This window comes from Leptodactylus fuscus, chromosome 3 (genome assembly GCF_031893055.1).
Source record: "Leptodactylus fuscus isolate aLepFus1 chromosome 3, aLepFus1.hap2, whole genome shotgun sequence".
NCBI classification, from domain to species: Eukaryota; Metazoa; Chordata; class Amphibia; order Anura; family Leptodactylidae; genus Leptodactylus; species Leptodactylus fuscus.
Window position 1 is genome coordinate 245,526,371 of NC_134267.1, and position 25,949 is coordinate 245,552,319.

The 25,949-nt window shown below is 44.4% G+C and overlaps 2 protein-coding genes across 2 annotated transcripts in view; one reads left to right on the top strand and one right to left on the bottom strand.

Annotated features, from left to right (window-relative positions):
* Window positions 1-25,949, top strand: part of LOC142198391 (uncharacterized) — a 617,468-nt gene that overhangs the window by 526,242 nt on the left and 65,277 nt on the right. The gene's annotated exons all lie outside the window — the stretch shown is intronic.
* Window positions 1-25,949, bottom strand: part of LOC142198436 (uncharacterized) — a 308,715-nt gene that overhangs the window by 19,301 nt on the left and 263,465 nt on the right. The window contains exon 5 of the mRNA XM_075269477.1: window positions 9,539-10,401. Coding sequence (XP_075125578.1) covers window positions 9,539-10,401 — 863 coding nt within the window. The remainder of the gene's footprint in view (window positions 1-9,538; window positions 10,402-25,949) is intronic.

The window sequence follows — 25,949 nt, forward strand, 5'->3', positions numbered from 1 at the left end:
GTGGGCAAGTATCAATGAGAAGAGTGTTCAGGCTCCTGGCTCAGAGACTTTTGAAGTGGACATCAGTGACCTGCAGACTGTAGTGGATGACAATGTAGCCGATCGTAATTGGGAGCAGGGTGACGTAGGGGCTTCATCATCATCCAGATAAGAGGGTGGCAGCTTGTGCATGAGGCAGTGACAGAATCAGCAGGGTTGCAGCAGTGAACGTCAGGAGCCAAACAAACCCACGGTTGACCACTGGCTTCGTGTGAAACCTATCTGCCCGAAACACAGTGATGCAGGCGTCCATGGAGGCAGTGGTGGTAACAGTCAGTTAGTGCGGAGTGTTGGGGTAAAATCACCTACTTGTCAGTGTGGCAGTTTTTGTTAAGCCAATAGGGAAGGTGAATATGGACATATGTTCAATCTGTGGGCAGAAGGTGGAGCATGGCCATGGTGCCAGTGTTAGCACCACAGCCCATAAAGTGGCCTGGGAGAGCTGTGGCTCCAATGGGATGGTCATTGTACGTTACACCCCTCCATCTGACGCTATACATTGTACATTACACCCCTCCATCTGACGCTATACATTGTACATTACACCCCTCCATCTGACGCTATACATTGTACATTACACCCCTCCATCTGACGCTATACATTGTACATTACACCCCTCCATCTGACGCTATACATTGTACATTACACCCCTCCATCTGACGCTATACATTGTACATTACACCCCTCCATCTGACGCTATACATTGTACATTACACCCCTCCATCTGACGCTATACATTGTACATTACACCCCTCCATCTGACGCTATACATTGTACATTACACCCCTCCATCTGACGCTATACATTGTACATTACACCCCTCCATCTGACGCTATACATTGTACATTACACCCCTCCATCTGACGCTATACATTGTACATTACACCCCTCCATCTGACGCTATACATTGTACATTACACCCCTCCATCTGACGCTATACATTGTACATTACACCCCTCCATCTGACGCTATACATTGTACATTACACCCCTCCATCTGACGCTATACATTGTACACTACACCCCTCCATCTGACGCTATACATTGTACACTACACCCTCCATCTGACGCTATACATTGTACATTACACCCCTCCATCTGACGCTATACATTGTACATTACACCCCTCCATCTGACGCTATACATTGTACATTACACCCCTCCATCTGACGCTATACATTGTACATTACACCCCTCCATCTGACGCTATACATTGTACATTACACCCCTCCATCTGACGCTATACATTGTACATTACACCCCTCCATCTGACGCTATACATTGTACACTACACCCCTCCATCTGACGCTATACATTGTACACTACACCCTCCATCTGACGCTATACATTGTACATTACACCCCTCCATCTGACGCTATACATTGTACATTACACCCCTCCATCTGACGCTATACATTGTACATTACACCCCTCCATCTGACGCTATACATTGTACATTACACCCCTCCATCTGACGCTATACATTGTACATTACACCCCTCCATCTGACGCTATACATTGTACATTACACCCCTCCATCTGACGCTATACATTGTACATTACACTCCTCCATCTGACGCTATACATTGTACATTACACCCCTCCATCTGACGCTATACATTGTACATTACACCCCTCCATCTGACGCTATATATTGTACATTACACCCCTCCATTTGACACTATACATTACACCCCTCCATCTGACACTATACATTGTACATTACACCCCTCCATCTGACACTATATATTGTACATTACACCCCTCCATTTGACACTATACATTACACCCCTCCATCTGACACTATACATTGTACATTACACCCCTCCATCTGACACTATATATTGTACATTACACCCCTCCATCTGACACTATACATTGTACATTACTCCCCTCCATCTGACACTATATATTGTACATTACACCCCTCCATCTGACACTATATATTGTACATTACACCCCTCCATTTGACACTATACATTACACCCCTCCATCTGACACTATACATTGTACATTACACCCCTCCATCTGACACTATATATTGTACATTACACCCCTCCATCTGACACTATACATTGTACATTACTCCCCTCCATCTGACACTATATATTGTACATTACACCCCTCCATCTGACACTATATATTGTACATTACACCCCTCCATTTGACACTATACATTACACCCCTCCATCTGACACTATACATTGTACATTACACCCCTCCATCTGACACTATATATTGTACATTACACCCCTCCATCTGACACTATACATTGTACATTACACCCTCCATCTGACACTATACATTGTACATTACTCCCTCCATCTGACACTATACATTGTACATTACACCCCTCCATCTGACACTATACATTGTACATTACACCCCTCCATCTGACACTATACATTGTACATTACTCCCCTCCATCTGACACTATACATTGTACATTACACCCTCCATCTGACACTATACATTGTACATTACTCCCTCCATCTGACACTATACATTGTACATTACACCCCTCCATCTGACACTATACATTGTACATTACACCCTCCATCTGACACTATACATTGTACATTACACCCCTCCATCTGACACTATACATTGTACATTACACCCCTCCATCTGACACTATACATTGTACATTACACCCCTCCATCTGACACTATACATTGGACATTACACCCTCCATCTGACACTATACATTGTACATTACACCCCTCCATCTGACACTATACATTGTACATTACACCCCTCCATCTGACACTATATATTGGACATTACACCCTCCATCTGACACTATACATTGTACATTACACCCTCCATCTGACACTATACATTGTACATTACACCCTCCATCTGACACTATACATTGTACATTACACCCTCCATCTGACACTATACATTGTACATTACACCCCTCCATCTGACACTATATATTGTACATTACACCCCTCCATCTGACACTATACATTGTACATTACACCCTCCATCTGACACTATACATTGTACATTACACCCCTCCATCTGACACTATACATTGTACATTACACCCCTCCATCTGACACTATACATTGTACATTACACCCCTCCATCTGACACTATATATTGGACATTACACCCTCCATCTGACACTATACATTGTACATTACACCCTCCATCTGACACTATACATTGTACATTACACCCCTCCATCTGACACTATACATTGTACATTACACCCCTCCATCTGACACTATACATTGTACATTACACCCTCCATCTGACACTATATATTGTACATTACACCCCTCCATCTGACACTATATATTGTACATTACACCCTCCATCTGACACTATACATTGTACATTACACCCCTCCATCTGACACTATACATTGTACATTACACCCCTCCATCTGACACTATACATTGTACATTACGCCCCTCCATCTGACACTATATATTGTACATTACGCCCCTCCATCTGACACTATACATTGTACATTACGCCCCTCCATCTGACACTATATATTGTACATTACGCCCCTCCATCTGACACTATATATTGTACATTACGCCCCTCCATCTGACACTATATATTGTACATTACACCCCTCCATCTGACACTATACATTGTACATTACACCCCTCCATCTGACACTATACATTGTACATTACACCCCTCCATCTGACACTATACATTGTACATTACACCCCTCCATCTGACACTATACATTGTACATTACACCCCTCCATCTGACACTATACATTGTACATTACACCCCTCCATCTGACACTTGGCATTGTACATTACACCCTCCATCTGACACTATACATTGTACATTACACCCTCCATCTGACACTATACATTGTACATTACACCCCTCCATCTGACACTATACATTGTACATTACACCCCTCCATCTGACACTATATATTGTACATTACACCCTCCATCTGACACTATACATTGTACATTACTCCCCTCCATCTGACACTATACATTGTACATTACACCCCTCCATCTGACACTATACATTACACCCCTCCATCTGACACTATACATTGTACATTACACCCCTCCATCTGACACTATACATTGTACATTACACCCCTCCATCTGACACTATACATTGTACATTACACCCCTCCATCTGACACTATACATTGTACATTACACCCCTCCATCTGACACTATACATTGTACATTACACCCCTCCATCTGACACTATACATTGTACATTACACCCCTCTATCTGACACTATACATTGTACATTACACCCCCCACGCAACATGCGCCTATACTTTTCCCTCTAATGACACTAGGCCCCTCAGTGGCGGTAGTTTGGCCAGGGGGGGCCATTAACATGTCCCAGACCTTGGAGAGTGTGCCCCTGGTGGTTGTGGACCGGATGGCAGTTGTTAGCCTCATGGAGAAAATCTCCTCTCTGCTGCCAGCGAGGGTTTATGGTAACATTTCCATCATTCTGCACTTGTGGCAATCATTGGTGCGATTGGCCCTCCCCTCTACTGGAACGAAAGACGAGATGTTATATTTATACCGGGGGGTTGAGGATTGCAAAAATCCAGTATTTTTTTCTCTCCATGATGTGAACAATGCCTTTGTCTCTGGAAAAGCAGCCCAACATGAAGTCAGCCATGTGTGCCAGAGTGTTACTCTGTATGACTTCGCTGCCCCCACTGGAAGGGTCACTCTCCATTTCCTCCATTTTTCACTCCCCTTCACACCATCCACGCTGAAGCAATGGGATGCACTGAACTTCTCCGCTAGCCTCATGTGGGACAGTGACAGCAAATGCCACTTCATCCTCTTCCTCCATCATTCAGCGGTGAGAAGCTGACAGGAGTGTGCACTGAATGTTTTCTGGCTAGTGAGCGGCTACTTTAGACTTATGGAAATGGCCGCACTTTCACCAGTATATCAGGCACATTGGGGTAGGTTTTTAAAAACCCTTGCACCACCAAGTTGAAAACGTGGGCCAGGCATGGAAAGTGTTTTCAGTCAAGCAAGCTCCAGATCTGCAACCAGGTTTCGGCCATTATCACATACGCCAACATGCCTGGGCTCAGGTGCATCAGCGAAAACCACATTGCCGTCTCCTCTAGGATGGCACCCCTCACCTCGGGGGCAGTGTGTTTTCTGTCGCCCAAGCTGATGAGCTTCAGCACGACCTGCTGACGTCTCCACACGCCAGTGCTGAAGTGTTTACAGCTCGAAGCTGGGGTCATTGTTACAGCGAAGGAGGAGCCTTTGTGAGATCCCCTGCCATGAATATTGGGCGGGGTGAGGAGATAGGCCGCCCCAGTTTGCGACCCGGTCCCAGTCTCTGCTACATTAACCCAGCCTGTCATTAGAGAGAAGCAGTGTCCTTGTCCGCATGCACTTGTCCAGGTGTCGGTGGCTAGTGGACCTTACAGAAAAGCGCGGAACACAGGGCCTGACTGATGTTATGGGATACAGTGGAAGAGTCATTGGTGGCAACGCCGGATGACGATGGTCCTGCGTTTGCTCCCACCCACTGAGCCCAGTGCTTGCCTTCCAAATCACGGGGCATGACTGAGGTGGTCAGGTTGCTTTTCTCAGAGCCCCTATTTAGTTTGGAGTTGCACAGTGTGAAAAACACACTCAGTTTGTCCTCCGCACATACGTTGAAAAATCTACACACCATTGAGGAATGTGGACAAGATGGGGCGTCTTGGGTGAGTGGGTAGTACAGGGAAAATCTTGGGCCTTGCTGGCTCTGCCCTAGCTTCTGTGAAGCAGCTGTCCTGTGCCTCTGGACATGCCTCTACCTCTACCCACCTTTTTTGGTGCTCCGCTTGCCTCCACATCTACACTGCTTTCCCCGCTAGACATCACCCCTATCCAGGTCGGGTCAGTGGCCTCGTCGTCCACCACCTCCTCTTCCAATTCCTTCATATGCTCCGCCTCCTGCACACCGCACATGGCAACAGGCTGCCCTGATGTCACCTGTGTCTCATCATCGTCACTGAGGCCAAGAAATGCTGGTTACGGGGCCACAACCACCAAATCAGCTGGCGATGGCGGATGCACCAGTGTTTGGGCATCAGGACCAAGAAATTCGTCTGGTAGCTCCTGGGATTCGGGAAGTGGTTGGACAGAGGGAGAGACAGTTAAAGGACCACATAGGCTTGATTCACATAGGCTAAAAATAGATAGCGTGTATACTTGCAATACAGTCCGCTTGTATACATCGTTTTGTGCACCCAATATACATGCCCCTTACGGGTGTGAAGTAAGGGGCCTACTTACCATACAGTATGGACCGTACTTCACATAATGTTACAATTTTTAACACCTGTTCCTCGGGCCTGGTCTGCTACTATACACCCCTCCATCGGACACTCGGCTTTGGGCTCTCCATAGTCAGAATTTCATCCACTTGCAGTAAGCAGAATGAAGAACAGTAAGCAGAGATCTAGAAAACCATCAGGAACTGATACAGAAAGTCTATTGGAGAACTTTTCATTATACAATCAATAACAGTTGTCTCTCAATGTTGGTCTGAAAGTGGCCGAGCCCTTTAATGAGATCCACTCGACCATCTAATAGCGATCTCGTTTGACACCTCCACTCTCATCTCTCCCGGCAGACCCTTCTTCTCTGTCCCCTCCAGACTTCTCAGGCAGTAGCTTATCTCTCCAAAAACAAAAGACTTAGTTGAGTGATCATTATCTTTCTGGAAATCTGCAGTTGGGGAGGAGTCGGAGATGGATAGCCGAACCCATCAAAATAGGTGAGTTAGACCGATCCACCTCCCATGTTGTATGGATGCTGAGTGACAACTATATGCTCAGTGTGACATAATAGTATAGCACTTTGGATTACAGGGGTATTCTAAACACAGACATTTTGGCAGGTTAGGGTCGCCCATTCAGCCATTGTCTATGACAAGTGACTTAGTAACATCCAAACTGCAGGAACACATCCCTATGACAGGGTAGATGGTATCAGCCATATTGTAGGGACATGTCCCTATGACAAAGGTAACAGTCAGACTGTAGGGACACCCTGACATAGTGATCTGTATATGGTGCAGTAAATGTGGATTAGTGATACCAGATGTTTCCTGGTTCTATAACTAATAATTCCTAAATATTATAGAACAAAGTGGGGTGAGGGTATATCATAAAATGGGGGTGATGAAGTCACTAAAGCTTTAGCTCTATTTATACGCCAAAATCTCACACTGGAATAGACCCCAATGACACAACAAACAAAAAATAGCAAAAAGTGAGAAGTGAATCTAAAATATGGACGCAGACCTATCCCTTTAACGACTGCTTGGTTTAGTCGCCTCGGGTCAGCAGGTTGGTTAAACTTATTCCCTGCCATCCAATTGGAATATTGGCTGATTTTCCATATTGTAAGCACTAGAGATGAGTGAACAGTAAAATGTTCTAGATTCGATATTCGTTTCGAGTAGCCCCGCAATATTGGACTACTCGAATCGAATATCGAATCCTATTATAGTCTATGGGGGGAAAATGCTCGTTTCAGGGGTAGGCAACATTCGATCAAATAGAACTTACCAAGTCCACGAGTGAGGGTCGGGAAGTCTTCTCCGTGCAGCGTCCCCACGGCATCTTCCGATTCTGAATTCATTCTGTCAGGCACCGGGCCTGGGCAGAGCCGACTGCGCATGTCCGCACTACGAGAAAATGCTTACAGTCAAAGCGGCCATTTTCTTGTAGCGCGGGCATGCGCAGTCGGCTCTGCCCAGGCCCGATGCCTGGCAGAGTGAATTCAGAGCCAGAGGACGCCACGGGGACGCTGCGCGGAGAAGACTTCTAAAGGTAGGAGAAGAACCAGCGTTGATTGGCTGACTGTATAGCATTCGGCCAATCAACGCTGGTTCTGCATCAAATTTTTCCATTCGAATAGCGAGTAGTATTCGATTGAGTACGAGTATTTCGAATACCGTAGTATTCCATCGAATACCTACTTGATCAAATACTACTCGCTCATCTCTAGTAAGCACCCAATTGTTGTGAGTCTCTAATAAAGGGTGGTGAGATGACAATATCCCAGAGTCTGGGGGTTTCTTAGTGGATGCAATAATCACTCTGCTATAGTTTGTATCCAGCAGGGACTCACAACACTAGGCAGCTAATGAATAGAATGTCGGCGTGTTACTAGTGTATCACTTCAGCCTTCAAATACTGAATCATTTGGGACATTGCTAACATGGAGGAATATAGGGGTCATCACTCCCAAGCTGCGGCCATATTACAAAGATGAGACAAGTTTTAGGAGGACGGGACTCAACAAAGATGTTTGCCTGGATGCTTCACTTACTGTAACAAATATAAAGTATCTATCCATTACACAGAAACCCCGATATCATCCTATTCCATTGAGATCTCTGTATACAGTCTTAGAGGAAGCACACATAGCTGATGTATTCATTCTGTATTCATACAAGCCATCCGGCGTTACTGTTTGAAGGTAATATGTCCAGCGTGCTTCACGTTGCAGAACTTTTTTGTCGAAATTTCCCCCTCTAAGAGGCGGTGTCACTATCTCAATTCCTTGAAACGTTAAACATGATGGATCGCCACCATGTTCCTTCCAAACATGTCTGGAAATGGGGGGGGTCTTCCCGTCTCAAGATATCATTGACATGATCCAGGATCCTCCTGCGGAGTTCTCTAATTGTCTTTCCGACATATTGACCTCGGCAGGAGCAGGTCATGAGGTAAATCACTCCCGTACTTTTACAGTTCACAAAAGATCTCATCTTGTATTCTCTACCCTAGGAACTGCTGCAAAACTGTTTTCTTGTCTTAATATGTCGGCACGCTTTACAATTGTCAAAAACATCCCACCAAATCATTTCTATGTTTTTTGTAGCCATAAATCCTTTTTAGATGATACAAAATGGCTATGGACCAGTTGATTTTTTAGATTGGGTCCCCCGATATGCAATCTGTGGGTTCCTGTCATATTGTTGTGGACAGCTCTTCGTCTGCAGTCGGCACTACGTTCTGTACTGTTCGGTGGTTTTCATTGGAAGCAATGCCCTAAAGGCAACATTCTCATTAGATGAAATATAATACAGTCCCAGAGCAGTCACTATCATTGTCTTCCTGGACAGATCCCCCCCCCCCCTTCACCCAGAAAGGTACAGGAATTTGAAGCTCAAGAGCCATAAGGTGAGATCAAAACTGAATTCTACAAGGGACACAGTAACATCCAGACTGTAGGGACGTGTCCCAATGACAAGAACGTAGCACCATGCAGTTCTTAATGTATTCAGAATTTTCTAGTAGTAATAACAGAAGAATGACACAAAGTTATAAGAAAAGCCGGGACTGTTATATTATATCAAGAAATTTGACATATCTGATGTAATTTTTGAGAAAATTAATTCTCTCTTATAGCAATGAATACATTCCAGACAAGAATAAACTTTTCAACATATTGAACATCAGATTGGCTTCTCTCTTACATGAATTTTCTCATGTCTCACAAGATGTGATTTAAGTGAAAAACACCTGCCACATTCTGGACATGAATATGGCTTCTCTCCTGTGTGAATTCTCTCATGTTTACTTAGATCCGATTTATTTCTAAAACATTTACCACATTCTGAACATGAATATGGCTTCTCTCCTGTGTGACTTTTCTCATGTCTAACAAGATCCGATTGAGTTGTAAAGCATCTGCCACATATGGAACATGAAAATGGCTTCTCTCCTGTGTGAACCCTCTGATGTTTAATACGATCTGAATGAGTTTTAAAACATTTCCCACATTCTGAACATGAATATGGCTTCTCACCTGTGTGAGTTCTCTGATGATCTTTGAGTTTAGGTTTAGTAACAAAACATTTCCCACATTCTGGACATGAATATGGCTTCTCTCCTGTGTGACGTCTCTCGTGTTTAGTAAGATCTGACTTATTTGTAAAACTTTTCCCGCATAGTGAACATGAAAATGGCTTCTCTCCTGTGTGAATTCTCTCATGTATAATGAGACCTGCCTTAAATGTAAAGCATTTCCCACAAAACGAACATGAATGGCTTTTCTTATGTGTATTAAGACTTACTTGATCTACAAAGCATTTCCCACATAGTGAACATGAATATGGCTTCTCTACTGTGTAAACTCTATGTGTAAACTCTCCACCCCATTTCTGGTCTATGATCACAATCTTTGATGGAACAGAAGGTTCCTCATGATTGGGGGGATTATATGATGGATCTGTACTGTGACGTCCTGGATGTACATTAGAGATGATGAGGTTTTCTCCTGAGGAGCGCTCCATCATATCTTCATCTTCCACTTTTACTGATGCAATGAAGTTTCCCTCAGAGATCTTACTAGGATTTTCTGTAGGATTAAACAGAATGTCATTTTCTTATTTTCAGACCACGAACTAGAGACGACTGTAAGATTCCTATGGGGCTAGAAACACACATGCACATTTTGAAGCAGCTTTCTTAGATTAAGGCCAGAAGTGGGTCGAGTAGGAGTCTGTCCTTCATATTTCCCATTCCTTTTTGAGTCAGCGAGTTTAACATCGGCAGTAGTAATACCGAAGTGAACACTAGTGTAGAAAATTAGAACGGAGTCAACATTGGTTGGTAGTGAAACAGTCAGGTGTTACGGAGGCCCGATGAGGTCAGACCGTGAAGGTGGTGCAGTGGATATCGTAGGGTCCACATAGAGAACTGATCGATAAAGTACTGAAGACTGAGGAGAGAAGCTCCAAGTAGTGACCATAAGGTCTGCCCTGGGTCTTACCATCACCATTATGTATATAAGTCACATTAGAGGAGCTTTGTTAGGTAAGGGTTGCCCATGACACAAAAGTGCTTGTAAGAAGGTCGATAGTCATGGAGGGGTCTGGAGCATTGATGATATAACGTCCAGACGATGGAAACTGCAATATGATGTCTCTAAATACTGAACTAGGGGAGAAGGATCCCTCAACCGGAGTAACCTATTGGCCCAGACATCAGAAGGACTGACCCATAATATGTCAGCAGTATGGACAAGCAAAAGGAAGAGCAGCAGGATGCTTGGCTATACAGATAGAGAGCAATTGTGGTGAGACTGGATAGAGCTCCAGCGAGGTCACATCAGGAATACTGGGGGGGGATTAGTAAGAAAGGAATTATTTACACCAATCTTAGTCATGGCTCCAAGTGGTGCGAGACGCTCCGGAATTACTAGGCATTGTCTAAGCAGGCTCTCTCCTTGGTGTCACGCTGTACCCCATGTGTAGGGATCAGGACATTAAGCCATGTGGTGATCTTCTGAGGTAGGAAATGGTCCAGGGATCAGGCAAGAGAATAGCCAAAAAGTCAGAACAAGAGGCAATGAGTCAGTGGCCATGACATGTAGCCGGCAGGACAAGGATAGCAGAGAGGAAAATGGGCAGGAACAAGCCAAGGGTCAAAATACAGGTCAGATCAAAAGAGATATCAGGCAGAGCTTACAGCAGAACGAGAACCTGGAACAGGAGACCAACAGGACCAGATCATCTCCAGAGCTCGGACGCTGAGAAACTCATTGATAATCATGAAGAGATGGTAGAAATTCACTGTCTGTAACACACGGTCTATCTTATGTAGTCAGCATATGGAGGTATTATCAGTGTATGGAGGTATTATCAGTCAGTGTATGGTGGGATTATTAGTGTATTGTGGTGTTATCAGTCAGTGTATGGAGGTATTATCAGTCAGTGTATGGAGGTATTATCAGTGTATGGTGGTATTATCAGTGTATGGAGGGATTATAAGTGTATGGAGGTATTATCAGTGAGTATATGGAGGTATTATCAGTGTATGGAGGTATTATCAGTCAGTGTATGGAGGTATTATCAGTGTATGGAGGTATTATCAGTCAGTGTATGGTGGGATTATTAGTGTATTGTGGTGTTATCAGTCAGTGTATGGAGGTATTATCAGTGTATGGAGGTATTATCAGTCAGTGTATGGAGGTATTATCAGTGTATGGTGGTATTATCAGTGTATGGAGGGATTATAAATGTATGGAGGGATTATCAGTGAGTATATGGAGGTATTATCAGTGTATGGAGGTATTATCAGTCAGTGTATGGAGGTATTATCAGTGTATGGAGGAATTATCAGTATATGGAGGTATTATCAGTCAGTGTATGGAGGTATTATCAGTCAGTGTATGGAGGTATTATCAGTCAGTGTATGGAGGTATTATCAGTGTATGGAGGTATTATCAGTCAGTGTATGGTGGTGTTATCAGTGTTATCACGGTCTATCTTATGTAGTCAGTGTATGGAGGAATTATCAGTGTATGATGGTATTATCAGTCAGTGTATGGAGGTATTATCAGTGTATGGAGGAATTATCAGTGTATGGAGGAATTATCAGTGTATGGAGGAATTATCAGTATATGGAGGTATTATCAGTCAGTGTATGGAGGTATTATCAGTGTATGGAGGGATTATAAGTGTATGGAGGTATTATCAGTGAGTATATGGAGGTATTATCAGTGTATGGAGGTATTATCAGTCAGTATATGGAGGTATTATCAGTGTATGGAGGTATTTTCAGTGTATGGAGGTATTATCAGTGTATGGAGGAATTATCAGTATATGGAGGTATTATCAGTCAGTGTATGGAGGTGTTATCAGTCAGTGTATGGAGGTGTTATCAGTCAGTGTATGGAGGTGTTATCAGTCAGTGTATGGTGGTGTTATCAGTCAGTGTATGGTGGTGTTATCAGTCAGTGTATGGTGGTGTTATCAGTCAGTGTATGGTGGTGTTATCAGTCAGTGTATGGAGGTATTATCAGTGTATGGAGGTATTTTCAGTGTATGGAGGTATTATCAGTGTATGGAGGAATTATCAGTATATGGAGGTATTATCAGTCAGTGTATGGAGGTGTTATCAGTCAGTGTATGGTGGTGTTATCAGTCAGTGTATGGTGGTGTTATCAGTCAGTGTATGGTGGTGTTATCAGTCAGTGTATGGTGGTGTTATCAGTCAGTGTATGGAGGTATTATCAGTCAGTGTATGGAGGTATTATCAGTCAGTGTATGGAGGTATTATCAGTCAGTGTATGGAGGGATTATCAGTCAGTGTATGGAGGGATTATCAGTCAGTGTTTGGAGGTATTATCAGTCAGTGTATGGAGGTATTATCAGTCAGTGTATGGAGGTATTATCAGTCAGTGTATGGAGGTATTATCAGTCAGTGTATGGAGGTATTATCAGTCAGTGTATGGAGGTATTATCAGTCAGTGTTTGGAGGTATTAGCAGTGTATGGAGGGATTATCAGTCAGTGTTTGGAGGTATTATCAGTCAGTGTATGGAGGTATTATCAGTGTATGGAGGGATTATCAGTCAGTGTTTGGAGGTATTATCAGTCAGTGTTTGGAGGTATTATCAGTCAGTGTATGGAGGTATTATCAGTCAGTGTATGGAGGTATTATCAGTCAGTGTTTGGAGGTATTATCAGTCAGTGTATGGTGGTATTGTCAGTCAGTGTATGGAGGTATTATCAGTGTATGGAGGTATTATCAGTCAGTGTATGGAGGTATTATCAGTGTATGGAGGAATTATCAGTATATGGAGGTATTATCAGTCAGTGTATGGAGGAATTATCAGTGTATGGAGGAATTATCAGTATATGGAGGTATTATCAGTCAGTGTATGGAGGTATTATCAGTCAGTGTATGGAGGTATTATCAGTGTATGGAGGTATTATCAGTCAGTGTATGGTGGTGTTATCAGTGTTATCACGGTCTATCTTATGTAGTCAGTGTATGGAGGAATTATCAGTGTATGATGGTATTATCAGTCAGTGTATGGAGGTATTATCAGTGTATGGAGGAATTATCAGTGTATGGAGGAATTATCAGTGTATGGAGGAATTATCAGTGTATGGAGGAATTATCAGTATATGGAGGTATTATCAGTCAGTGTATGGAGGTATTATCAGTGTATGGAGGGATTATAAGTGTATGGAGGTATTATCAGTGAGTATATGGAGGTATTATCAGTGTATGGAGGTATTATCAGTCAGTGTATGGAGGTATTATCAGTGTATGGAGGTATTTTCAGTGTATGGAGGTATTATCAGTGTATGGAGGAATTATCAGTATATGGAGGTATTATCAGTATATGGAGGTATTATCAGTCAGTGTATGGAGGTGTTATCAGTCAGTGTATGGTGGTGTTATCAGTCAGTGTATGGTGGTGTTATCAGTCAGTGTATGGTGGTGTTATCAGTCAGTGTATGGTGGTGTTATCAGTCAGTGTATGGTGGTATTATCAGTCAGTGTATGGAGGTATTATCAGTCAGTGTATGGAGGTATTATCAGTCAGTGTATGGAGGTATTATCAGTCAGTGTATGGAGGGATTATCAGTCAGTGTTTGGAGGTATTATCAGTCAGTGTATGGAGGTATTATCAGTCAGTGTATGGAGGTATTATCAGTCAGTGTATGGAGGTATTATCAGTCAGTGTATGGAGGTATTATCAGTCAGTGTATGGAGGTATTATCAGTCAGTGTTTGGAGGTATTAGCAGTGTATGGAGGGATTATCAGTCAGTGTTTGGAGGTATTATCAGTCAGTGTATGGAGGTATTATCAGTGTATGGAGGGATTATCAGTCAGTGTTTGGAGGTATTATCAGTCAGTGTTTGGAGGTATTATCAGTCAGTGTATGGAGGTATTATCAGTCAGTGTATGGAGGTATTATCAGTCAGTGTTTGGAGGTATTATCAGTCAGTGTTTGGAGGTATTATCAGTCAGTGTATGGTGGTATTGTCAGTCAGTGTATGGAGGTATTATCAGTGTATGGAGGTATTATCAGTCAGTGTATGGAGGTATTATCAGTCAGTGTATGGAGGGATTATCAGTCAGTGTATGGAGGTATTATCAGTCAGTGTATGGAGGTATTATCAGTCAGTGTATGGAGGTATTATCAGTCAGTGTTTGGAGGTATTATCAGTCAGTGTATGGTGGTATTGTCAGTCAGTGTATGGAGGTATTGTCAGTCAGTGTATGGAGGTATTATCAGTGTATGGAGGTGTTATCAGTCAGTGTATGGAGGTATTATCAGTCAGTGTATGGAGGTATTATCAGTCAGTGTATGGAGGTATTATCAGTCAGTGTTTGGAGGTATTATCAGTCAGTGTTTGGAGGTATTATCAGTCAGTGTTTGGAGGTATTATCAGTCAGTGTATGGAGGTATTATCAGTGTATGGAGGGATTATCAGTCAGTGTTTGGAGGTATTATCAGTCAGTGTTTGGAGGTATTGTCAGTCAGTGTATGGAGGTATTATCAGTGTATGGAGGGATTATCAGTCAGTGTTTGGAGGTATTATCAGTCAGTGTTTGGAGGTATTATCAGTCAGTGTTTGGAGGTATTATCAGTCAGTGTTTGGAGGTATTATCAGTCAGTGTATGGTGGTATTGTCAGTCAGTGTATGGAGGTATTATCAGTCAGTGTATGGAGGTATTATCAGTGTATGGAGGGATTATCAGTCAGTGTTTGGAGGTATTATCAGTCAGTGTTTGGAGGTATTATCAGTCAGTGTATGGCGGTATTATCAGTCAGTGTATGGAGGTATTATCAGTCAGTGTATGGAGGTATTATCAGTCAGTGTTTGGAGGTATTATCAGTCAGTGTATGGAGGTATTATCAATCAGTGTATGGAGGTATTATCAGTCAGTGTATGGAGGTATTATCAGTCAGTGTATGGTGGTATTATCAGTCAGTGTATGGTGGTATTATCAGTCAGTGTACGGAGGTATTATCAGTCAGTGTACGGAGGTATTATCAGTCAGTGTATGGTGGTATTATCAGTCAGTGTACGGAGGTATTATCAGTCAGTGTACGGAGGTATTATCAGTCAGTGTACGGAGGTATTATCAGTCAGTGTATGGAGGTATTATCAGTCAGTGTTTGGAGGTATTATCAGTCAGTGTATGGTGGTATTGTCAGTCAGTGTATGGAGGTATTATCAGTCAGTGTTTGGAGGTATTGTCAGTCAGTGTATGGAGGTATTATCAGTGTATGGAGGTATTATCAGTCAGTGTATGGAGGTATTATCAGTCAGTGTATGGTGGTATTATCAGTCAGTGTATGGAGGTATTATCAATCAGTGTATGGTGGTATTATCAGTCAGTGTATGGTGGTATTATCAGTCAGTGTATGGAGGCATTATCAGTCAGTGTATGGTGGTATTATCAGTCAGTGTATGGAGGCATTATCAGTCAGTGTATGGAGGCATTATCAGTCAGTGTATGGAGGTATTATCAGTCAGTGTATGGTGGTATTATCAGTCAGTGTATGGTGGTATTATCAGTCAGTGTATGGTGGTATTATCAGTCAGTGTACGGAGGTATTATCAGTCAGTGTATGGAGGTATTATCAGTCAGTGTATGGTGGTATTATCAGTCAGTGTATGGAGGTATTATCAGTCAGTGTATGGTGGTATTATCAGTCAGTGTATGGAGGCATTATCAGTCAGTGTATGGTGGTATTATCAGTCAGTGTATGGAGGCATTATCAGTCAGTGTATGGTGGTATTATCAGTCAGTGTATGGTGGTATTATCAGTCAGTGTATGGTGGTATTATCAGTCAGTGTATGGTGGTGTTATCAGTCAGTGTATGGTGGTGTTATCAGTCAGTGTATGGTGGTGTTATCAGTCAGTGTATGGTGGTATTATCAGTCAGTGTATGGTGGTATTATCAGTCAGTGTATGGTGGTATTATCAGTCAGTGTATGGAGGTATTATCAGTGTATGGTGGTATTATCAGTCAGTGTACGGAGGTATTATCAGTGTTATCGATTGCTTTCTCTGGCCCAAGGAAATTGCCAAACTGCATCATGTGACTTGCAGGATAGGTGGAAGAATATGAAACTAACTCCATCTATCCATGTAAAAGCCAAGAGGTGACGTCCAGGCAAAATATCGGAGTCAACAAGTCGGCCCCACTCAAGGTCTATCAAATCTAACGCAACAAACACGGCAGTGGAGGAGGCTCCGATGTCTCGTAATAGTGAGGTTACAGACGTTCATACAAGCAAACCTCAACTGCAACATCGTCATAAGAAGGCTTGGCTTGAGTTTGCAAAAAAAAGTCTGAAAAGTGGAGAGTAGAAGATTGGAAACAGGGAATATGGAGTGATGGAAGCCAATAGACTGGGCTGTGATGGGGGTAAATGGGTCTGGAAGAAACAAGGGAAAAGGGGCAAACGGATCGAGAGATTGAAGGAACTGTCAAGTTTGGTGGAGGAAGCCTGATGGTGTGGGGTTGTCTCATAGCCAAAGGTGTTGGATACTTGACCAGGATCGATGGCGGCCCTGAAAGCCAAAGGTGGATTTACAAAATAATAAAAATTTATATTTTTAGGAGCAAAACAGTAACAATGAGAAGAATCTGCAGAACTGATCATATGCTAAATAGTTACATGTCACATGTATGTAGGAGAGAGCCGAGAGGATTATGTATGACATGATGGGAGTCACGTGGGTCATGGATGGAGAGATCTGGAGTCTGAAAGTCACAAGGTCAGAACATGTTACCCTTTACTGGTCAGTGGATAGAAATATATATATATCTCCTCTTACCATGTGATGTCCGGGGGGCCGGGGGTCTGTATATAATATATATATCTCCTCTTACCATGTGATGTCCGGGGGGGCCGGGGGTCTGTATATAATATATATATCTCCTCTTACCATGTGATGTCCGGGGGGGGGGCCGGGGGTCTGTATATAATATATATATCTCCTCTTACCATGTGATATCCGGGGGGGCCGGGGGTCTGTATATAATATATATATCTCCTCTTACCATGTGATGTCCGGGGGGGCTGGGGGTCTGTATATAATATATATATCTCCTCTTACCATGTGATATCCGGGGGGGCCGGGGGTCTGTATATAATATATATATCTCCTCTTACCATGTGATATCCGGGGGGGCCGGGGGTCTGTATATAATATATATATCTCCTCTTACCATGTGATGTCCGGGGGGGCCGGGGGTCTGTATATAATATATATATCTCCTCTTACCATGTGATGTCATGGGGGGGCCGGGGGTCTGTATATAATATATATATCTCCTCTTACCATGTGATGTCCGGGGGGGGCCGGGGGTCTGTATATAATATATATATCTCCTCTTACCATGTGATGTCCGGGGGGGCCGGGGGTCTGTATATAATATATATATCTCCTCTTACCATGTGATGTCCGGGGGGGCCGGGGGTCTGTATATAATATATATATCTCCTCTTACCATGTGATGTCCGGGGGGGCCGGGGGTCTGTATATAATATATATATATCTCCTCTTACCATGTGATGTCCGGGGGGGCCGGGGGTCTGTATATAATATATATATCTCCTCTTACCATGTGATGTCCGGGGGGGCCGGGGGTCTGTATATAATATATATATCTCCTCTTACCATGTGATGTCCGGGGGGGCCGGGGGTCTGTATATAATATATATATCTCCTCTTACCATGTGATGTCCGGGGGGGCCGGGGGTCTGTATATAATATATATATCTCCTCTTACCATGTGATGTCCGGGGGGGCCGGGGGTCTGTATATAATATATATATCTCCTCTTACCATGTGATGTCCGGGGGGGCGGGGGTCTGTATATCTCCCTATCTTATAAAAATGAATTCTTGTCCGTCTGTCCATCTGTCTGTCTGTCTGTTCTCTAATGCGAACCAAACGACTGGACCGATCTTCACCAAATTTGGTACAGAGATACTTCAGATATCCGGGAAGGTTTCAGACGAGACTCCAACTCGCTCGGACGTACCGTTGCTGAGATACAGCATTCCAAACACAGTGCCCCCCCCCCCCTTAGCCAATACAAACCTGCAAGTCTTTCACTCATATTCCAACTGCAATACACACGGTCACTCCACATGCACAATACAACACTGATATCCAAACTGAGATACACGCATCAGAGGATTAGATACACGGGTCTGCACACAGTCCCACACGCCAGAGGATTAAATACGCACTTCTGCACACAGTTCCACATGCCGAAGGATTAGACACGTGCGCCTACACACAGTTGTACACGCCATAGGATTAGATACACGCGTCTGCACACCGTACAACATGCCATAGGATTAGATACACACATCTACACACAGTTCCACACTCCAGAGGATTAGATACGTGCGTCTGCACACATTTGTACACGCCATAGGATTAGATACACGCGTCTGCACACAGTTCCACATTCCAGAGGATTAGATACACGCGTCTGCACACAGTACCACATGCAGTAGGATTAGATACGCGCGTCTACACATAGCTCCACACGCCAAAGGATTAGATATGCACGTCTGCACACAGTACCACACGGGGGAGGATTAGATACGCGCGTCTACACACAGTACCACATGCCACAGGATTAGATACGCGCATCTGCACACAGTACCACATGCGGGGGGATTGGATACGCGCATCTACACACAGTTCCACACGCCGTAGGATTAGATACGCGCCTCTTCACACAATACCATACAGGGGAGGATTAGATACACGTGTCTTCACATAGTTGTACACGCCATAGGATTAGATACACGGGTCTGCACACAGTCCCACACACCAGAGGATTAAATACGCACTTCTGCACACAGTACCACATGCCATAGGATTAGATACGTGCGCCTGCACACGGTTCCACATGCCGAAGCATTAGATACAGGCGTCTACACACAGTTCCACACTCCAGAGGATTAGATACACAGATCAGCACACAGTATCACACGCCAGAGGATTAGATACACGGGTCTCCACACAGTCCCACACACCAGAGGATTAAATACGCATTTCTGCACACAGTTCCACACACTGAAGGATTTGATACACGCGTCTGCACACGGTTGCACATGCCGCGAAGGATTAGATACAGGCGTCTACACACAGTTCCACACTCCAGAGCATTAGATACGTGCGTCTGCACACATTTGTACACGCCATGGGATTAGATACACGCGTCTACACACAGCTCCACATTCCAGAGGATTAGATACGCGCGTCTGCACACAGTTGTACACGCCATAGGATTAGATACACGCGTCTGCAGACAGTACCATATGCAGTAGGATTAGATACGCGCGTCTAATCATAGTTCCACACGCCAGAGGATTAGATACGCGCCTCTTCACACAATACCACACTTTGGAGGATTAGATACGTGTCTCTGCACACAGTACCACAAGCCAGAGAATTAGATACGCGTCTCAGCACACAGTATCACACAGGGGAGGATTAGATACGCGCGTCTACACACAGTTCACATGCCATAGGATTAGATATGCGCACACAGTACCACATGCCGGGAAATTGGATACACGCCTCTACACACAGTTCCACATGCCGTAGGATTAGATACGCGCCTCTTCACACAATACCACACAGGGGAGGATTAGATACACGTGTCTTCACACAGTTGTACACGCCATAGGATTAGATACACGCGTCTGCACACAGTACCACATGCCGTAGGATTAGATACGTGCGTCTACACACAGTACCACACGGGGAGGATTAGATACGCGCGTCTACACACAGTACCACATGCCGTAGGATTAGATACACGTCTACACACAGTTCCACACGCCGTAGGATTAGATACGCGCCTCTTCACACAATTCCACACGCCGTAGGATTAGATACGCGCCTCTTCACACAGTACCACACGGGGGAGGATTAAATACGTGTGTCTGCACACAGTACCACACGCCAGAGGATAAGATACCCACGTCTACACACAGTTCCACATGCCGTAGGATTAGATACGCGCCTTTTCACACAATACCACAGGGGAGGTTTAGATACGTGCATCTGCACACAGTACCACATGCCAGAGTATTAGATACGCACATCTGCACACGGTACCGCACGCCAGAGTCATTAGATATGCGCGTCTGCACACAGTTTCACTTACTGGAGGATTAGATACGCGCCTCTTCACACAATACCACACGGGGAGGATTAGATATGTGCATCTGCACACAGTACCACACGAACAAGGATTGGATACTTGCATCTAAACACAGTACTACACGGGGAAGGATTAGATACAGCTTTACTCCAGGTATCCATAACAACTGATCACAGGTTTTTCACTGACATCCATAATGAGATCCACATAATCACATGACGCTTATGGACATACACACAAACCACATACACAATACACCAGTGCAAAACTGGACAATTCTTATGGGGCCACTACACAAACATAAAATGTAATATACCCGTGCGAAGCCGCGTCCTCCCTCTAGTAATATATATATATCTCCTCTTACCATGTGATGTCCGGGGGGGCCGGGGGTCTGTATATAATATATATATCTCCTCTTACCATGTGATGTCCGGGGGGGCCGGGGGTCTGTATATAATATATATATCTCCTCTTACCATGTGATGTCCGGGGGGGCCGGGGGTCTGTATATAATATATATATCTCCTCTTACCATGTGATGTCCGGGGGGGCCGGGGGTCTGTATATAATATATATATCTCCTCTTACCATGTGATGTCCGGGGGGGCCGGGGGTCTGTATATAATATATATATCTCCTCTTACCATGTGATGTCCGGGGGGGCCGGGGGTCTGTATATAATATATATATCTCCTCTTACCATGTGATGTCCGGGGGGGCCGGGGGTCCTCCATCATCACCTCCTTGTACCGATCCTCGTGTCCTTCTAAATACTCCCACTCCTCCATGGAGAAATAGACAGCGACATCCTGACACCTTATAGGAACCTGACAACACAATGATACAGTCATCACCCCTCCCCCTCCAGTGCTGTTACTGGAGAATTTCCCAGCATTCCCAGCAGTGTCACCTCTCCAGTCAGCAGCTCCAGCATCTTGTTGGTGAGTTCTAGAATCTTCTGCTCATGTATCAGGGAGAGAGGGGGAGGGGCTGTGATGGGGCCCCGGCTCCTGCTCCCTCCTCCTCCTGGCTCTGTGATGGGGCCCCGGCTGCTGGGGGCCCCACAGTCCCCCGATGTCTTCTTCACCAGTGAGTATTCCTGTGTATGGAGAGACAATAGATGATAGAAATGTAGTACAGATACCTCTCCGCTCAGCAGATAGATGATAGAAATGTAGTACAGATACCTCTCCGCTCAGCAGGTACATGATAGAAATGTAGTACAGATACCTCTCCGCTCAGCAGATAGATGATAGAAATGTAGTACAGATACCTCTCCGCTCAGCAGATAGATGATAGAAATGTAGTACAGATACCTCTCCGCTCAGCAGATACATGATAGAAATGTAGTACAGATACCTCTCCGCTCAGCAGATAGATGATAGAAATGTAGTACAGATACCTCTCCGCTCAGCAGATACATGATAGAAATGTAGTACAGATACCTCTCCGCTCAGCAGATAGATGATAGAAATGTAGTACAGATACCTCTCCGCTCAGCAGATAGATGATAGAAATGTAGTACAGATACCTCTCCGCTCAGCAGATACATGATAGAAATGTAGTACAGATACCTCTCCGCTCAGCAGATAGATGATAGAAATGTAGTACAGATACCTCTCCGCTCAGCAGATACATGATAGAAATGTAGTACAGATACCTCTCCGCTCAGCAGATAGATGATAGAAATGTAGTACAGATACCTCTCCGCTCAGCAGATAGATGATAGAAATGTAGTACAGTTACCTCTCCGCTCAGCAGATACATGATAGAAATGTAGTACAGATACCTCTCCGCTCAGCAGATAGATGATAGAAATGTAGTACAGATACCTCTCCGCTCAGCAGATACATGATAGAAATGTAGTACAGATACCTCTCCGCTCAGCAGATAGATGATAGAAATGTAGTACAGATACCTCTCCGCTCAGCAGATAGATGATAGAAATGTAGTACAGTTACCTCTCCGCTCAGCAGATAGATGATAGAAATGTAGTACAGATACCTCTCCGCTCAGCAGATAGATGATAGAAATGTAGTACAGATACCTCTCCGCTCAGCAGATACATGATAGAAATGTAGTACAGATACCTCTCCGCTCAGCAGATAGATGATAGAAATGTAGTACAGATACCTCTCCGCTCAGCAGATAGATGATAGAAATGTAGTACAGATACCTCTCCGCTCAGCAGATAGATGATAGAAATGTAGTACAGATACCTCTCCGCTCAGCAGATACATGATAGAAATGTAGTACAGATACCTCTCCGCTCAGCAGATAGATGATAGAAATGTAGTACAGATACCTCTCCGCTCAGCAGATAGATGATAGAAATGTAGTACAGATACCTCTCCGCTCAGCAGATAGATGATAGAAATGTAGTACAGATACCTCTCCGCTCAGCAGATAGATGATAGAAATGTAGTACAGATACCTCTCCGCTCAGCAGATACATGATAGAAATGTAGTACAGATACCTCTCCGCTCAGCAGATAGATGATAGAAATGTAGTACAGATACCTCTCCGCTCAGCAGATAGATGATAGAAATGTAGTACAGATACCTCTCCGCTCAGCAGATACATGATAGAAATGTAGTACAGATACCTCTCCGCTCAGCAGATAGATGATAGAAATGTAGTACAGATACCTCTCCGCTCAGCAGATAGATGATAGAAATGTAGTACAGATACCTCTCCGCTCAGCAGATAGATGATAGAAATGTAGTACAGACACCTCTCCGCTCAGCAGATAGATGATAGAAATGTAGTACAGATACCTCTCCGCTCAGCAGATAGATGATCTCCAAGGTGAAGTCTAATATTCTTCTGGTGATCTCAGTCCTGTCCTTGTCCATCCTTGGTGGGTCATTCAGGAGAAGGAGCGTCTGGAGGAGAAGAGGAGGAAACTGGATGAGCTGGAGGATCTAGTACTGCAGGAGAGAGGAGGGGCCCGAAATCCTCCAGGGGCCACATCATGTGTGACATACAGGAGCTCCTCACATGGATACAGGAGGATTCCCACAGACACCAGTGATGGGGCCCATTGTATTGAGTGTCGACCACTCGCTCCTGTTAGAAATTCTCTCATCCCTTGGTATCTCAGACCTGGCCCTTTCCTGGATCTCCTCATACCTCACCACTCGCACGCCACCTCCTCACCACACCCTCTCTCTGTAGGTGTCCCCCAAGGCTCCGTCCTAGGACCCCTCCTGTTCTCCATCTACACCCTTGGCCTGGGCCAACTCATAGAATCTCATGGCTTTCAGTACCATTGCTATGCCGATGACACCCAAATATACATCTCTGGACCAGACATGACCTCCCTGCTGGCCAGAGTTCGAGACTGTTTAGAGGCTGTAGCCTCCTTTTTTTATGTAGATTGTGAGCCCTCATATAGAGCTCATAATTTACTTTTGTTTTTGTCTTTTTTTTTTAATCAGTATGTCTTTGTAGTATGGGAGGAAATCCATGCAAACACGGAGAGAACATACAAATTGCAGATGTTGGTCCTGGCAGGATTCGAACCCAGGACTCCAGCGCTGCAAGGCTGCTGTGCTAACCACTGAGCCACCGTGTTGCCTCCTGTAGCCTCCTTTTTATCCACCCAATTTCTCAAACTCAACATGGAGAAAACGGAGTTTATCATCTTCAGCCCATCCTGTATGGCCCCTCCACCTGACCCATCTATCAAAGTTACCGGAACCACAATTACCCCTGTCCCACAGGCCCGATGCCTTGGGGTAACCCTGGACTCCGACCTATTCTTCAAGTCACATGTTCAAACCCTCAACACCTCCTGCCGCCTCCAGCTCAAGAACATCCATCGAATCTGCTCCTTCCTCACCCCAGATACTACCAAGATGCTCGTCCAGGCCCTCATAATCTCCCACCTAGACTACTGCCCACACCCTTCTCCATGGACTCCCAGCAAACACCCTCGCCCCCCTCCAGTCCACCCTAAACTGCGATGTTCGCTTAATTCACCTTACCCCCATTTTTCAATCAGCTGCTCCCCTCTGCCAGTCCCTCCACTGGTTACCCATAGCCCAGCGAATTGAGTTCAAGCTACTAACGCTAACATACAAAGCCATCCTCACCTGTCCCCTCCATATATCTCTGACCTCATCCACAACCTGTCCCCTCCATATATCTCTGACCTCATACACACCTGTCCCCTCCATATATCTCTGACCTCATCCTCACCTGTCCCCTCCATACAGTGTTGGCCAAAAGGAGCCCCCCTGCAGTCCTGTCAGATAATCCTCGCTGTCCCCAGATAATGATTACACAGCACAGACTCTTATATAGTATATAAGTGACACAGGGTATATACAGTATAAGTATCGCCCCCTGCAGCCCTGTCAGATAATCCTCGCTGTCCCCCAGATAATGATTACACAGCACAGACTCTTATATAGTATATAAGTGACACAGGGTATATACAGTATAAGTATCGCCCCCTGCAGTCCTGTCAGATAATCCTCACTGTCCCCAGATAATGATTACACAGCACAGACTCTTATATAGTATATAAGTGACACAGGGTATATACAGTATAAGTATCGCCCCCTGCAGTCCTGTCAGATAATCCTTGCTGTCCCCAGATAATGATTACACAGCACAGACTCTTATATAGTATATAAGTGACACAGGGTATATACAGTATAAGTATCGCCCCCTGCAGTCCTGTCAGATAATCCTCGCTGTCCCCCAGATAATGATTACACAGCACAGACTCTTATATAGTATATAAGTGACACAGGGTATATACAGTATAAGTATCGCCCCCTGCAGTCCTGTCAGATAATCCTCGCTGTCCCCCAGATAATGATTACACAGCACAGACTCTTATATAGTATATAAGTGACACAGGGTATATACAGTATAAGTATCGCCCCCTGCAGTCCTGTCAGATAATCCTCGTTGTCCCCCAGATAATGA